Source organism: Arachis hypogaea, chromosome 16, assembly GCF_003086295.3.
Source record: "Arachis hypogaea cultivar Tifrunner chromosome 16, arahy.Tifrunner.gnm2.J5K5, whole genome shotgun sequence".
Lineage (NCBI taxonomy): Eukaryota > Viridiplantae > Streptophyta > Magnoliopsida > Fabales > Fabaceae > Arachis > Arachis hypogaea.
In genome coordinates this window covers 40977450-40991509 of record NC_092051.1, presented here as the reverse complement: position 1 = coordinate 40991509, position 14060 = coordinate 40977450, and the positions used below count along the sequence as shown (strand labels likewise).

Below are 14060 nucleotides of genomic sequence, written 5' to 3'. Positions count from 1 at the left end.
GATAATTACTCCCCTTCCCCTTCTCCTTCGTATGAAGATGAGTTTGGGTACAATGATGATTATTACTACTCTCCTTCTCCTTCACCTTCTTACGAGGATGATTATTACTATACTCTTGCTCCTGCTCCTTCAAATGACGATGAATTCTACGATGATGATGATGATGATGATTATTACTACCCTGCTCCATCTCCTTCTCCATTCCAAGATGAATTGGATTATTACTCCTCTGCACCTTCTCCTTCGAATTCACAAGAGGAAAACGTGCTCTTTGATGGTGAATATTACTCTCCCTCTCGATCACAGGCGTCACAAGCTAATTACCTTGACGACAATGAAGAAACTCTTAGTCCTACAGTAATGTCCACGGAAACTACTAATGATGATGACGCGGAAGCAGAAGCTGAAGCTGATGAAGATGATCCCGCTACTGAAGTAGTAGTACCTAATAATAATAATAATGATGATGGCGGTGAAGTGATGAATAACGAGCAATACGTTGAGGATGAGAAGAAGAGTAATAATAATAATAATAATAACAAAAGAGCGATTGGGTATGCGATGGTGGGAATATGTTTGGCTGGATTGGGAGTACTAATTTACAAGAAGCACAAGAACAACAACCAGAGGCGCAACAACCACCCCATGTATGTACAGTTGTCTCAAAATAGGGACTTTGCTTAATCATTTTTCATTATCATGTTTCAAATTAAATCACCATGGCTCAACATCTCAGTGAAATACTTTTTCATCATGATTATTTTCAACTTTCCATCCATAACTGTTGCTCCATATAGCCTCTTGTACTATTTTCTACTTTATACTTTATTTACTACGTTATTTTTGTTAGAAACAACAAAGTAATCCAAAAAAAGTGTTATGTATTATTGAGTGTATTATTAATGATATAATATACAAAGGTATATATAGCTGCTAGAAGAATCAAAATAATAAAAGTATAATATTATATAATAAATATACAGATATGCTAAATAAATATAATTGATGTTAACTGATCTTAATTGATCCTAATTATACTCTAACATCTCCCCTCAAACTCAAGTCGGAGCTAAGAATACTATCTTGAGTTTGGATACTAGAATTCGAAAACGAGTAGGATGATGAGTTTTCGTGAAGATATCAGCAGTCTGATCTAGAGTCCCAATAGCTATGAGATGAATAGCATTAATAAAGAGACGTTGCCGGACAAAATGATATTCAATCTCAATGCATTTGGTGCGTTCATGAAAAACATCATTATGGACAATCTGAATAGCACTGCGATTATCACAAAAAAATACATCAGTTGGGGACGACTGAGGAGCACCCAAATCTTCGAGAAGCCAACGAATTGAGACAACCTCGACAGTAGTGTCAGTGAGAGCACGGTGTTCAGCTTCGATGGTTGATCGAGTAATAAATGTTTGCTTCTTGGCTTGCTAGGAAATGAGAGAGTCACCAAGAAACAAATAATAACCAGTAGTAGAACGACGATCAGTGGGATTACCAGCCTAATCAACATCTGAGTACGCTTGAAGGACTAAAGATGAACGGGCAGAAAAATAAAGGCCATGAAACAGAGTAGTGCCTTTGATGTAGCAAAGAATGCAAAGAACTGTTGCATAGTGAGTAGTATGAGGAGTTGAAAAGAACTGGCTAAGAACATGGACTAGATAGGCGATGTCTGGTCGTGTGACGATCAAGTAGACGAAACCTCTAACTAACTGTCGATAAAGAATAGGATTATCCAAAATAGTTCCATCTAAAGGAGTAAACCGAACATCAAGCTCAAGAGGAGTAGATTCAGTGCAACTATCTGTAATTCCAGCTCGAGCAAGAAGATCATAAGCATACTTAGTTTGAAAGAGATAGATACCGTCATCTGAGTATATGACTTCAAGGCCAATAAAATAACTAAGAGAATCAAGATCTTTCATCTCAAAAGTATAGTGAAGGGGTGCTTTAAGATCAGAGATACTGTAAAACCTAGATAAATGAAAACTAATTAATTAATAAATTAATTATGAAAAAAAGGGTTAAAATTTAAAATTTATAATTTGAGGAATTACCAGCGTTAAAATTTGCTATACCAACTTAAATATATCCAGTATTACGTGTGAGGAAACTAAAATTATAAAAATGACAAGAAAAATATTTAGAATAAAAATCCGAACACTTATCTTAAAGGTTTTGGTCCAAGGTGGGGCCAAAAGGCTAAAATCACAACGGGCCTACATTAAGGCCTAAGCCCATAACATATAAACCCCTCACTTAGCCAATTTTATCACATTTTTCCCAAGTTGAGAGAGAAAGTGCTCGAAGAGCTTGAGAAGGAGAGAAAGAGAACCCCTTGTTCATTATCCACATCACCACTTCAAATCCACATATCTCACAAACCATAACTTCGATGGAAGACCCGGTTGTGGCAACGCGTGTATCACCCTACCACACAGAACTTTACATCTAGGATATAAAACAGAGGTGGCGAGGCGCTATGACCTCTAAAAGAAAAATTACATATTAAATATAGTGAAAAAAATTTATAACTAGGAGCCTTTGAAAAAAAAAGGATAAAGTAAAAATCGTTAAATCGAAAAGCGTAACGCTTCCGAAGCGGTAAAGCAGACGAAGCAAGACAGAACAAGCTAAGGAGTTAATATACCAAGAGTTCCAAAATACATATAACAAAACTCAAGACTCGGCTGGCGAAGATAAACCAGCCCGAGCGAATAAGTGTATATATATATATATATATACACACTTAGGGAACCCGAAATACACCCAAAATACAGAGTTACAAGACCTGAGTCTCCAAAATTACTTCTAAGAGGAATCAATATAGCATATATATAATAAGTGGAGATAATAAGTATCTAAATAGGTACAGATAACCAAAATAGAGTCCCGAGAGATAAGAATCTTCGCTAAATCAGAAAATTCCAGCATGCTTCAGCGAGGTGCCGCCTGCCCTGCATCTGAAAACCACAAAACCTGCATAAGTGAGACCCGGAGGTTCTCAGCATGGTAACAGAGCCCACATATCTAACATATAATGTCCTGGGAAAGTCGAAGGCAATCCTAGAACTTCCAACATATAATTAAAGCTTAAAAACATAACTATCCCATAAAGATAAAACAGGCAACTAGCTAAGGGTCTTCAGAGCTATCTAAAACACCCATTTCCAACTTCTCTGAACCTCCCAACCTCCAACGAAACCAAATGCAACAATCACAATTATTACAAGCAGAGAAATCACAAATAGGATTCAAATATAGCAGATAATCAAGTAGCATTTAGTTATGCAATCATTTAGGTAATCCAAACAAGACATATAGATGCATATGATGCATGCCTATCTTAGTGGCTGATGAGTCTCATATGTCGGTTATAAAGCCAACCCAACAAGTTTTGGTAGCTAACCATTGGACCGTCCCTCTGTCGTGCATCCCCAATTCGAGTAATTCTCAATCATAAATATAATCATAATCATACAACGCCCATGCTGGTGTTTGTCCATGGGGCGAGCTCATCCGGAACTTTCACAGTGTCCGTCCACACATACGACATAGGGTCAGCAGAGTATCGAGTCTCAACCTGGAGCACGTGATGGCTAGTCACTGCTTTCATCCAGGGAAACCCGTATCTCAGATAATCATTTCACATCCATTCATAACATTCCATAATCATTCATTATGACCACATCATCACTTATACATCACATGATTGTATATCTTATACATCACTCATCATAACCCGGGACAAGTGGGGCGAAACCACAACCCTTGCATCCACCGGAGAGCCTCTATACTAACCAACCTGGAGCAAGTGGGGTGAAACCACAACCCTTGCATCTACCCAGGAGGTACATTCTCATATGCCCAGGAGGAACTAAGGAGGAGATCCTAACCTCCCACCATCTCGCTGGGAGCGATTTTACAATACCAGGAGGAACAAAGAAGGGGATCCTCACCTTCCACTATCTCTCTGGGGTCGCACTTTCGAGAAAGAGGACTCAAGATAATACAATCATTCAAATTCATATATTCATTATCAGCCATAAATCAATATTTATCATAGCCATCCGGCTCATAACATAATCCATATCCAGCCATAACTCATTATCAAATATAGTCCTTCGGCTCACGGCATACACCGCACTTCCACCATCACCCTCAGTAACTCATACCATCATCATTGATCATAATTCATCATTAACTCTCCCCTTACTTCATCCTCAAGTTACCCCCTTTCCTAGTTTCTTCTTAACTACTAGGCATACTATAAGGATTTAGGACTAAACGGATGAAAATGGAGGCTTAGAAGTTTTAAATTCGGTTTTAATAAACACAAAAGTCGTATTTACTGAAAATAGGGTCACGGAAGATTACAAGCTTGCTGGAAAGGTGAAACATTTAAAAACTAAATTTTTATAAGAAAATAGGGCAGTGTGCGTACGCACAGAGGTATGCGTGCGCACGCCCAAAAAGATTTTCAAGATGTGTGTACGAACAAGTGTAAAATTTCCCAATTCTGTTTGCTTGCACAAGGCATGGGAACGCCCTCAACAGAATACACTTTCCAACGTGTGCGTGTGCACAAGGCTGTGCTTACGCATAGCTTGGAAGGCTTCGTTGGTTGTGTGTGCGCACAGAGCGTGCTAGCGCTCCCAGCAGTAGCCCTATCCCTGTGTGTGCGTGCGCATAGCTTCAAAAATTCCACAGGGTGTGCGTACGCACAAGGCTGTACATGCGCATACAAACCAGAAATCATAAATTCTACAGCATTCACAGAATTCAAATTTCAGACACCAACTTTCAATGATCATATCTCTTTCTACAGAATTCAGATTCCCACAAAATTTAAACCATTTTAAAGCTTGTTAAATTATCTTTCATTTGATATAAAATGCATTAAATTTCAAAAACGGTAGCTCAAGATATGATCCGTTTAAGTTCATCAAAAATTTATTTTTTTTACAAAAGTTCACTAAATTCTCAACTTACCACAATTTTCAACCAAAACCAATAAGCCTCATTTTTCAAAACAAACTCTTTTCAAACCTCTTTTAATTCAACCAACACTTTATCAATTCAGCCTAAACCACATTCCAACTTTCTCATACTACAACCTACTAAATTTATTCACTTTAATCAATCTCAAACTCACTATTTCAAATTCAACAATATACAATACACATTCATCATCTTACCAATTCTCCATTTCCATCAATTTTCAACACAATACTTTTAATTCCACAATATTCAATATATAACATCAAATATCCATATCAAGCCCAATCTCAACTTCAAATCAACATTACCAATCATCACCATCATATACAATTCACATGCACCAACAACAATAACATCATTTACACCCTCTAAAAACCAATAATCACGAAATCCCTATAATCCATTATAATCAATCAACAACATCTCAAATTCAATGCCTATCCTAGGGTCTCTAGTCTAATTTTTCACATTACATTACATTTTAGATACAAGAAACTGAAACCATACCTTGGCCGATTCTCCGCTCAACCCGGAACACTTCCACTTCCACTCTTCCTTAATTTTCAAGGTTCCAACACCTCCAAGGTCAGATTTCATCTTGCAAATCCACTTCCAAGCCTTTCCAAGACCTCAATCAAGCTCCAACATTCATACATACATATCCTAATACACACAACATACACCCACACATACCAACTAAATCACTAATCACAAAACTTCAAGTATTTCACTTAGGATTGAGAATCTTACCATACCCAAGGATCAAAGGAGTGAGATTGAGCCTTCTCTTCAAGCTAATTAGATCCTATAACATCAAAGAGCTCAAAATCTCAACACTTTTATCCAATAATTTCGAAATCAAGGGATGGAAAACTGAAATCAATTCGTGACTTACCTCAGAAACAAAGTTATGGGCTTTGTAGAGCTCAGCAACGTGGTCACATGGTCGCAAACGGTGTGGCAATCGGAGCTTTGGATCAAAAGTTATCAAGGATTGAAGATTGAATGAGGGTTTGGGAATTTTGGAAGGTGTTCTTCCTTCTTGGCTGCCCTTGCAGTTCAGCATGCAAGAAGGGAGAGAGAAGATCTTAACTCACTTTATTAAGTGAGTGGGTGGGACCCACGGGCCCGGTTTGGGTCCGGTTCGACCGGTTCGACCTGTTCGGCCTAATCTTGGGCCAAATGCTTTAAAATTAGTGTCAAAACTCTCATTTTAATTTTCTCTATCATACTAAATCATGAAAATCACATTTTTAATTTTCTAGAATAAATTTTAATTATAAGATAATTATTTATTAAATAACTGGGTTTTACATTCTACCCACCTAATTAGGAATTTTGCCCACAAAATTCGAATTCAGTCACCTAAAAATAGGTGCGGGTAGTCTGTCTCTATTTCTAATTCAAGTTCTTCGGTGCGCTTTTCCATTTTGACTTGATTTCCAAGTCACCTCTCTAATAAGACTTTTTTTCCTCAGAGTTCCTTATGTTTACGTCATCAATCCTGATTGGGGTTACTTGAAACTTCATATCCTTTTTGAATTGAACTGGTTCAAATTGTTCTATTCCCTCAGACGGCCCATCGTCCTCGAAATAACCTCCTTTAGGTCGATCTCTCTTCTCTTACCGGTCGCCGAAGTAGTCTCCAAGAATACACAGCTTTCTCTTTTAAACTCTCTAGGCTCACTCCATTAGTCTTCATAACCTTTTAGTCAGCTTGCGCAGTTAGAACCTTAATGCGATTTTTGCTTACTCTTTCCTCATCGTTTTCGGTTATTAGTTTAGAACCTAAGACGCTTGATTCCCTTGTTCAACATGCTTCAACATTCTTAGTAGCTCTTTATCCTCTTACTGCACTTCTCAAACTCTCGGCCTTACAACTCCTTAAAATTCGCAACCGATTCAGTCTGATATCTCTAGCTGCTGCCTCGATATCCAGCTTTAGACTGCAACCTTACTTAATGTTTTCTTCTCTTTAATCGTTCTCCAACAACACTCAGGGTCTTCTTACTGAGGGTGCTTGTCACCACTTTACGATGTTGCCTCCACATGCATCCAAACCCCCTTCGATATTGCACTACAGTAGTTTCAAATGGTCTATGAGGTTCAAGTGTCGTGAGTACTGGTACCGAGATTAATCTTCCTCTCAAGATTCGAAATTTTTCTTCGCCTTCAAGCATCCACACACACAGTGCACCCTGGCGTGTCAATGTAACTTCAGACAATACAGTCGGCAAGAATTAAGGCTCCAAAATTCCTCTTGATGATATCACACACATACACGCTTCATCTCTCGCATTTAGGATTCTCGCTCTAAGGGACCAATATCTCGATGGTTACAACTAGAAGTTATACGTGATACTAATTTACATTTGAACTGATTCTTAAACAGATGTTAAGCTCGAAAGGTGAATGAAGAACCGAAGATTGACAGTTTAGAATTCAGAATAAATTCCCGTTGCAAGTATAGTTTCTAAACCGAGCAATCAACCTTTCTTACAAACGTTTTGGTTGTCACAAGTAACAAACCCTTTAAAATTGATAACCGAGTATTTAAACCTCGGGTCGTCTTCTCAAGGAATTACAGGGAGGTGTATTTATTATTGGTTATGAATTTTCTGGGGAATGTTGAGTTGGGCAATGGGCACAGGTATATTTAAATGACAAGTAAATTAAATTAACAATAATAAAATCTCTTGGCAAGGTATGAGAAATTAGAAGTCCAAATTAGTTATCCTTATCAATAGTAATGAAAGTTGAATCTTAATTCCACTTAGTTAACCTTTACTAAAGCAAAGGAAAGTCAAGGGACTAATCAGTTTGATCTTCGAATCCTATTTATTTCCTAAGAAAAGATTGGGATTATTGAAGTTCAATTTAATTGGCAAGATAACAATTATCAATTATGCTGTTGAATTGGATAACTCCTGAGTTACTGATTTCTTAACCAATACCAAAAGGGAAAAAGTAAATCTACTGGAATAAAAATTCCTTCAGATGGGAAGCAATAATCATGTAAAAAAGAAATCAATAATAACTGAAATACCTCAAATTGCATTAACAAAAGAACTTAAATCTGACATGGATGTTCATAAATTAAATTGGAAAAATAAATAAAAGAACATTGAACCTGGGATTGATAGTCACTCCTAAAACTAAGAGAAGTCCTAAATCCTAATCCTAAGAGATATGAGAGAACCTCTCTCTCTAAAAACTACATCTACTCCTAAAATTGTGAATTATGAGAGCCTTTTTATGAATGAATGGATTCCCCCACTTTATAGCCTCTAATCTGTATTTTCTGAGCCGCAAACTGGGTCGAAAACAGCCCAGAAATCGCTGGAGAAGAATTCAAACACGCTGATTTCCGTCACTGCGACGCGGCCACATGGAGCACGCGATCGCGTCACCTAGCGTCAGGGCAACTATGACATATTATATATCAAATCGAAGCTCCGGATGTTAGCTTTCCAACGCAACTAAAACCGCATTGTTTGGACCTCTGTAGCTAAAGTTATAGCCGTTTGAGTGCAAAGAGGTCAGGCTAGACAGCTTAGCAATTTCTCCAACTTCTTGTATTCCTTCCATTTTTGCATGCTTTCTTTCTATCCTCTGAGCCATTCCTGCCCTGTAATCTCTGAAATCACTTAACACACATATCAAGGCATCTAATGGTGATAATAGAGGATTAATAATAAGCAAATATAAGCTCAAAGAAGCATGTTTTCAATCAAAGCACATAATTAGGAAGGCAAATGTAAAACCATGCAAATAGTATGAATAAGTGGGTAAAGAGTTGATAAAAACCACTCAAATGAGCACAAGATAAACCATGAAATAGAGGTTTATCAACCTCCCCACACTTAAACAATAGCATGTCCTCATGCTAAGCTCAAGAGAAAATATAAAGGTGAAGAGGAATGATAGAATGTATGAAATGCAACCTACCTATATGAATGCAACTACATGCAAAAATATTTCTACCCTACTTGGTTAAAAGCAAATAAGTTTTCCAAGACAAACATAAATCAGATTTCACTAATTCAAATTATACAATAAGAGACAAGTAGACTTGTAAGAAGATAGCTCATGAAAGCAGGGAACATAGAATTAAGCACTGAACCCTTACTGGTAGTGTATATCACTCTAATCTCTCAAGTGTATAGGGTTAATCACTATACTCTTCTCTAATCATGCTTTCTAAACCTTGTTCTTCATCTAACCAATCAACAAATATTTAATGTACCAATGCAAACATCATGAGGTCTTTTCAAGGTTGTAATGGGGCTGAGGTAAAGGTAAGGATATATGTATGGCCAAGTGAGCTATAATATGAATCTTTAATTAACCTAAGCTCTCACCTAATATACATATACTCTATATACTTTTAAATTCATGCCTAGCTACCCATAATTTCCACTTTTGTATAATTCCCATACTCATGTACCAAATTTTTGATATTTCTTTACTTTTGTCACATGTGCATTGATATTTTTATTAACTTAGCATTGAGGTAATTTTGTCCCCTTTATTTATTTATTTATATTTTTTTTCTTTTTCTCTTTTTCTTTTTTTTTTGTAGAGAAATAAACATAACTTATCAATGCACATGGATTTTCTATTATTTTTCTATTTTATTTTTTCATGAGTAGGTTCCCAAATTTCCAATACTCAAATAAATTAGAAACATGATACATTCCCTTATTAACCCATGTTCCCACAGTTTCCCTACACTTAATTGTTACACAATCCCTATCTTAAGCTAACCAAAGATTCAATTGGGATATTTAATTGTTTTTCTGCTTTAAGGATAGTGATGTGGTAAAATACAGAACAAATGGGGATTAAAAAGGCTCAAAGTGGCTGACAAGGGTGATTTAAAGGGTAGGCTTATTTGGGATAAGTGAGCTAAAATCAAACAATGGCCTCAATCATATGCAAGCATGTAAATACACTAAATAATGGACATATAGATTGGAACAAAATATAGATTACAATCATAGAGAAGGAAACACACAGGAAAAAAATTTATGGTTAAATAATGTAACCATGTAAATAAGCTCAAAATCTCACAGGTTGTGTGTTCTTTGACTCAAAAACCATGTTCCAAATACAACTTCAAACAAGTTTTATCACAAAAAAATTTTAATAATTGATTTAAATTAGTGAAAATTTTCAAAAATAGGGTCTTAAAAAGAAACTTATTATTTTAACCAAGCAGTGGCTAAATGCATAAAATCAAATAAATATGTAATTAAATATGCAAATGCAATAATGAAAAGAGAATAAAACAATGGGGTTGAGATAGAAGAGTGACTAACCCATGAAGATCGGTATCGACCTCCCCACACTTAAAGATTGCACCGTCATCGGTGCATGCTGAGATTTGCAGGTGGACGGGTTGTTTCAACTGTGGCTCTTTTTGTTCCTTTCCTTGCCGATGATTTGGGAGTAGCTTTCTCTTTACCCTTCTTGGTGGCCATCCTGAAAAGGGAAAAAGAAAGTGACTTTTAAAGCTAAGGGTTAGAGCAAGGAAGAGAGCGGGAAAGGTGGTAATCAATGCACAATAAAAAAGAATGACGTTGACATACGCTCATGAGTACATGTGAAAAGTCATCAATGGAAAATAGCTAGTGCATATGATGACAAGTGAATGCAAGGTGTTTATTGGTATGCTGGCAAAGGCATGAGTAGTATAGATCAAGCATTCAATGTCCAAGTTAGATTACCAAGTCTTTCAAACTATCAACATATTTGTAATAACAATTATATGTAATCAATAAAACATGAAAGGGATTTTGTGAAAAACAACAGGCATTAATAGTAGAATAATTTAAAATAGTGTTCAATGCCATACGGGCTTTTTCACAAATACATAGCATGCATGGTAAATAAGTTATTGAATGTATTAAATAACATGCAAGCAACCCTTTAAAAAGTAATATATAATTGTCAAACCATTTTAATAATCCACAAAAATAAGACCCAAATAAATTTCCAACACCAATGAGAATAATGCAATGAATGAAATATGCAAATAAATGAAGTAAAATAAAATGAAAGATAAGAAGAATGAGAATGGAAAGAAATAAAGTAAGAAAGAAAGAAGAAAAGATAGAAGAAATTAGGATTAGAAAAGGAAAATAAGATAAGTAGCACTAATCTGGATAGGTTGTGCGACGCTGGCGACGCGGTCGCGTGGGTGACGCGGTCGCGTGGTGCGCGATAAGGTTGGGTGACGCGGACGCGTGGGGCACGCGATCACGTGACTCGATTTGTGCTAGTGGCGCGAGTGCAGCCTCGCGGTCGCACAACTCTCTGTTCAAAACTTAGTATTGCCAAAATCCAGGGTGACGCGGTCGCGTGGTCGACGCGATCGCGCGGGTGGCCTTATTTCCAATATGACGCGGACGCGTGGGTGACGCGTTTGCGTGGCAGGGCTTATGCTGCTAGCACGGGTCCAGCCCAATTCCAGCTCAACTTTCGGCCATACACCCTTGTTACGTCGATTTACAGGGCCACGCGGTCGCGTGGGTGACGCGGACGCGTGGGGAAGCTATTTTGCAAATGACGCGGCCGCATCAGCGACGTGGTCGCGTGGATCAATTTGTGCCATTAGCGCGCCTCCAGCCACGCTTTCGCGTGACTCTCTGTTCAACCTCATTTTCTTCCAAATGCACATACGATGCGGACGTGTCGCGTGCGAAAATCCCCTTTTTTTTTATGCATGAAAAATGTAAAATGCAGTGTTAATATGAATGTGATGCAAAACTCCAGGTTCAATATAATAAAATAAAATAAAACTTGAACAAATAAAACTAAATAAAATTAAAATTGAGAAAGGAATGATTATACCATGGTGGGTTGTCTCCCACCTAGCACTTTTAGTTAAAGTCCTTAAGTTGGAAATTTGGTGAGCTCCCTGTTATGGTGGCTTGTGTTTGAACTCATCCAGAAATCTCCACCAATGTTTGTATCTCTAGTAACCTTCGGGGTCCCAAACTAAGCATGTAAAGCCTTTAAGAAGCTTCAAACAGATTCTTAGGTTTCCGGGGTAACAAGTGTCAGAGCAGATTCCAGGATCCCAAATCTTGCTTTTACACCCATCTCTGTCGGGATCTGTATTTTTCCAACTGGGTGACAAGTAATTTGAATTCTCACTGCAGCTACCAAACAGCTTCCTAGACCCATTCAGTTGAGCTTTACACCAACCTTTGCGTTTAAACTTAAAGCTTTCAACCATGATGAACCTTGCAGGACAATTCTTACCACTAGCCATCTTCCTCTTACTCTTAATGTTACAAAGAGCTCTAAGTTGACCATCCGTCTCCAGTAGCCCATATTCAAATGGAATTAGAAATCTAAGGGATATGAATTTTACCCACTTGAATGTTGTGAAGGATGATGGCAACTTAGGGGGAGGTGTTTTTAATGAAATTGCAAGCTCCACTCCCTTGTGCTCTTCTCTGATAATTACCACCTCTTTCCAAGCTTCTTCAATTTCAACCTCTTCCTCTTGGTAGCTTTCTTCCAATTCAATCTTCTCTTCATTGCTTTCCAAGGGCACGGGAGGTTGTGCTTCTTCTTCTTGAATCTCCATCTCTTGATCAACCTCTTCCAAGTCTTCAACTGTGATATGCTTTGGAGGTTGTACACCCTCCTCGGCATCAATTGCAACCGTCTTGGAAGGAGGCTCTATGTTTTGACTTTCCCAAGGAGGTTCAGCATCTTCTAAGTCTTCAACCAATTCTTCTTCTTCAATAATTCCGGCTTCCTCTACTTGTTCCAGTACAAAGTCATGCTCTGTACTGTTCACTGGAGTTTCTAGTATCTCCTTCATACTACGTTCTTCATTAGATTGTCCACATGAAGCCATGGGGTTCCTTGAGTGTCCGAACGTCGGGAAGCTAATTGACTCATTATTGCTTGCCCCAATTGATGAATGGTTGTCTGAAATCGATCCACTGTTTCTTTGAAACGATCCTTTGTCTCTTGATGCACTCGGCTTTCATAAATAGGATCATAATGCTCTTGGATTGATGGATATGGAGATGGTGAATATTGAAGTGGTGGTTCTTGTGAGTAATTGGGTTGGAATTGGGGTGGTTCTATATATGGTTCATATGGCTCATAAGGTGGTTGAAGGTTAGGGTCATATGGAGGTGAATGACGGAAAGGGGCTTGTGAGTATGGTGGCCCAAAGTCATGTTGAGGAGAGGGTTCATAGGCATATGGTGGTGGTTGTTGATAATCAAAGAGCGCTCACCATAGCCATTGCCTTGATATGCATCACAGAATGGTTGTTGATAGTCCATTAGAGGTGGTTGTTGCCATGAGGGTTGATCAAATCCTTGTGGCTCCTCCCATCTTTGATTATTCCAACCTTGATGCCTGTTCTCATTGTAATTTCTTCTTCCTGCAACATTATTGTAACCAGACTCATAGCCAAAGGGGTGAGAGTTCATAGTTAGTTAATAAAAATTTAAAAACAAAAATAAAAGCAAATTTGAAATTCAAATTTTTGAATTTGAAAATTAAAATTTGAAATTTTTTTTTTTAAAATTTGAATTTTAAATTTTGAAAATTAAATTTTTAAAATTAAAAATTGAAAATTGATTTTTTTTTTAAATATTTACAATAACCAATAATAAGGCACACGTTTGCAATTCTCCGGCAACGGCGCCATTTTGAAGAACCGAAGATTGACGGTTTAGAATTCAGAATAAATTCCCGTTGCAAGTATAGTTTCTAAACCGAGCAATCGACCTTTCTTACAAACGTTTTGGTTGTCACAAGTAATAAACCCTTTAAAATTGATAACCGAGTATTTAAACCTCGGGTCGTCTTCTCAAGGAATTGCAGGGAGGTGTATTTATTATTGGTTATGAGTTTTCTGGGGAATGTTGAGTTGGGCAATGGACACAGGTATATTTAAATGACAAGTAAATTAAATTAACAATAATAAAATCTCTTGGCAAGGTATGAGAAATTGGAAGTCCAAATTAGTTATCCTTATCAATAGTAATGAAAGTTGAATCTTAATTCCA

At 37.4% G+C, this 14060-nt stretch overlaps 1 protein-coding gene across 1 annotated transcript; it reads right to left on the bottom strand.

The window, feature by feature from the left end:
- Positions 1-1439: 1439 nt before the first annotated feature.
- On the bottom strand, positions 1440-5610 carry LOC112757023 (uncharacterized mitochondrial protein AtMg00810-like). Its single transcript, XM_025805621.1, has 4 exons — positions 5521-5610; positions 5342-5406; positions 1617-1986; positions 1440-1511 (listed from the first exon to the last, which is right to left on the bottom strand). Exons 1-4 carry the CDS (start codon positions 5608-5610, stop codon positions 1440-1442), a joined length of 597 nt encoding a protein of 198 aa, XP_025661406.1.
- Between the last annotated feature and the right edge of the window lie 8450 nt (positions 5611-14060).

What these genes read in the sequence shown, in the direction of transcription:
- LOC112757023 (XM_025805621.1), bottom strand. Translation starts at nt 5,610, where the DNA reads ATGAAATCTGACCTTGGAGGTGTTGGAACCTTGAAAATTAAGGAAGAG. An exon ending in TGAGCGGAGAATCGGCCAAG is followed by an intron (nt 5,407 to 5,520) that starts GTATGGTTTCAG and finishes AATGGATTATAG; the next exon opens with GGATTTCGTGATTATTGGTT. An exon ending in GTTGTTGGTGCATGTGAATT is followed by an intron (nt 1,987 to 5,341) that starts GTATATGATGGT and finishes TCATTTATCTAG; the next exon opens with GTTTTACAGTATCTCTGATC.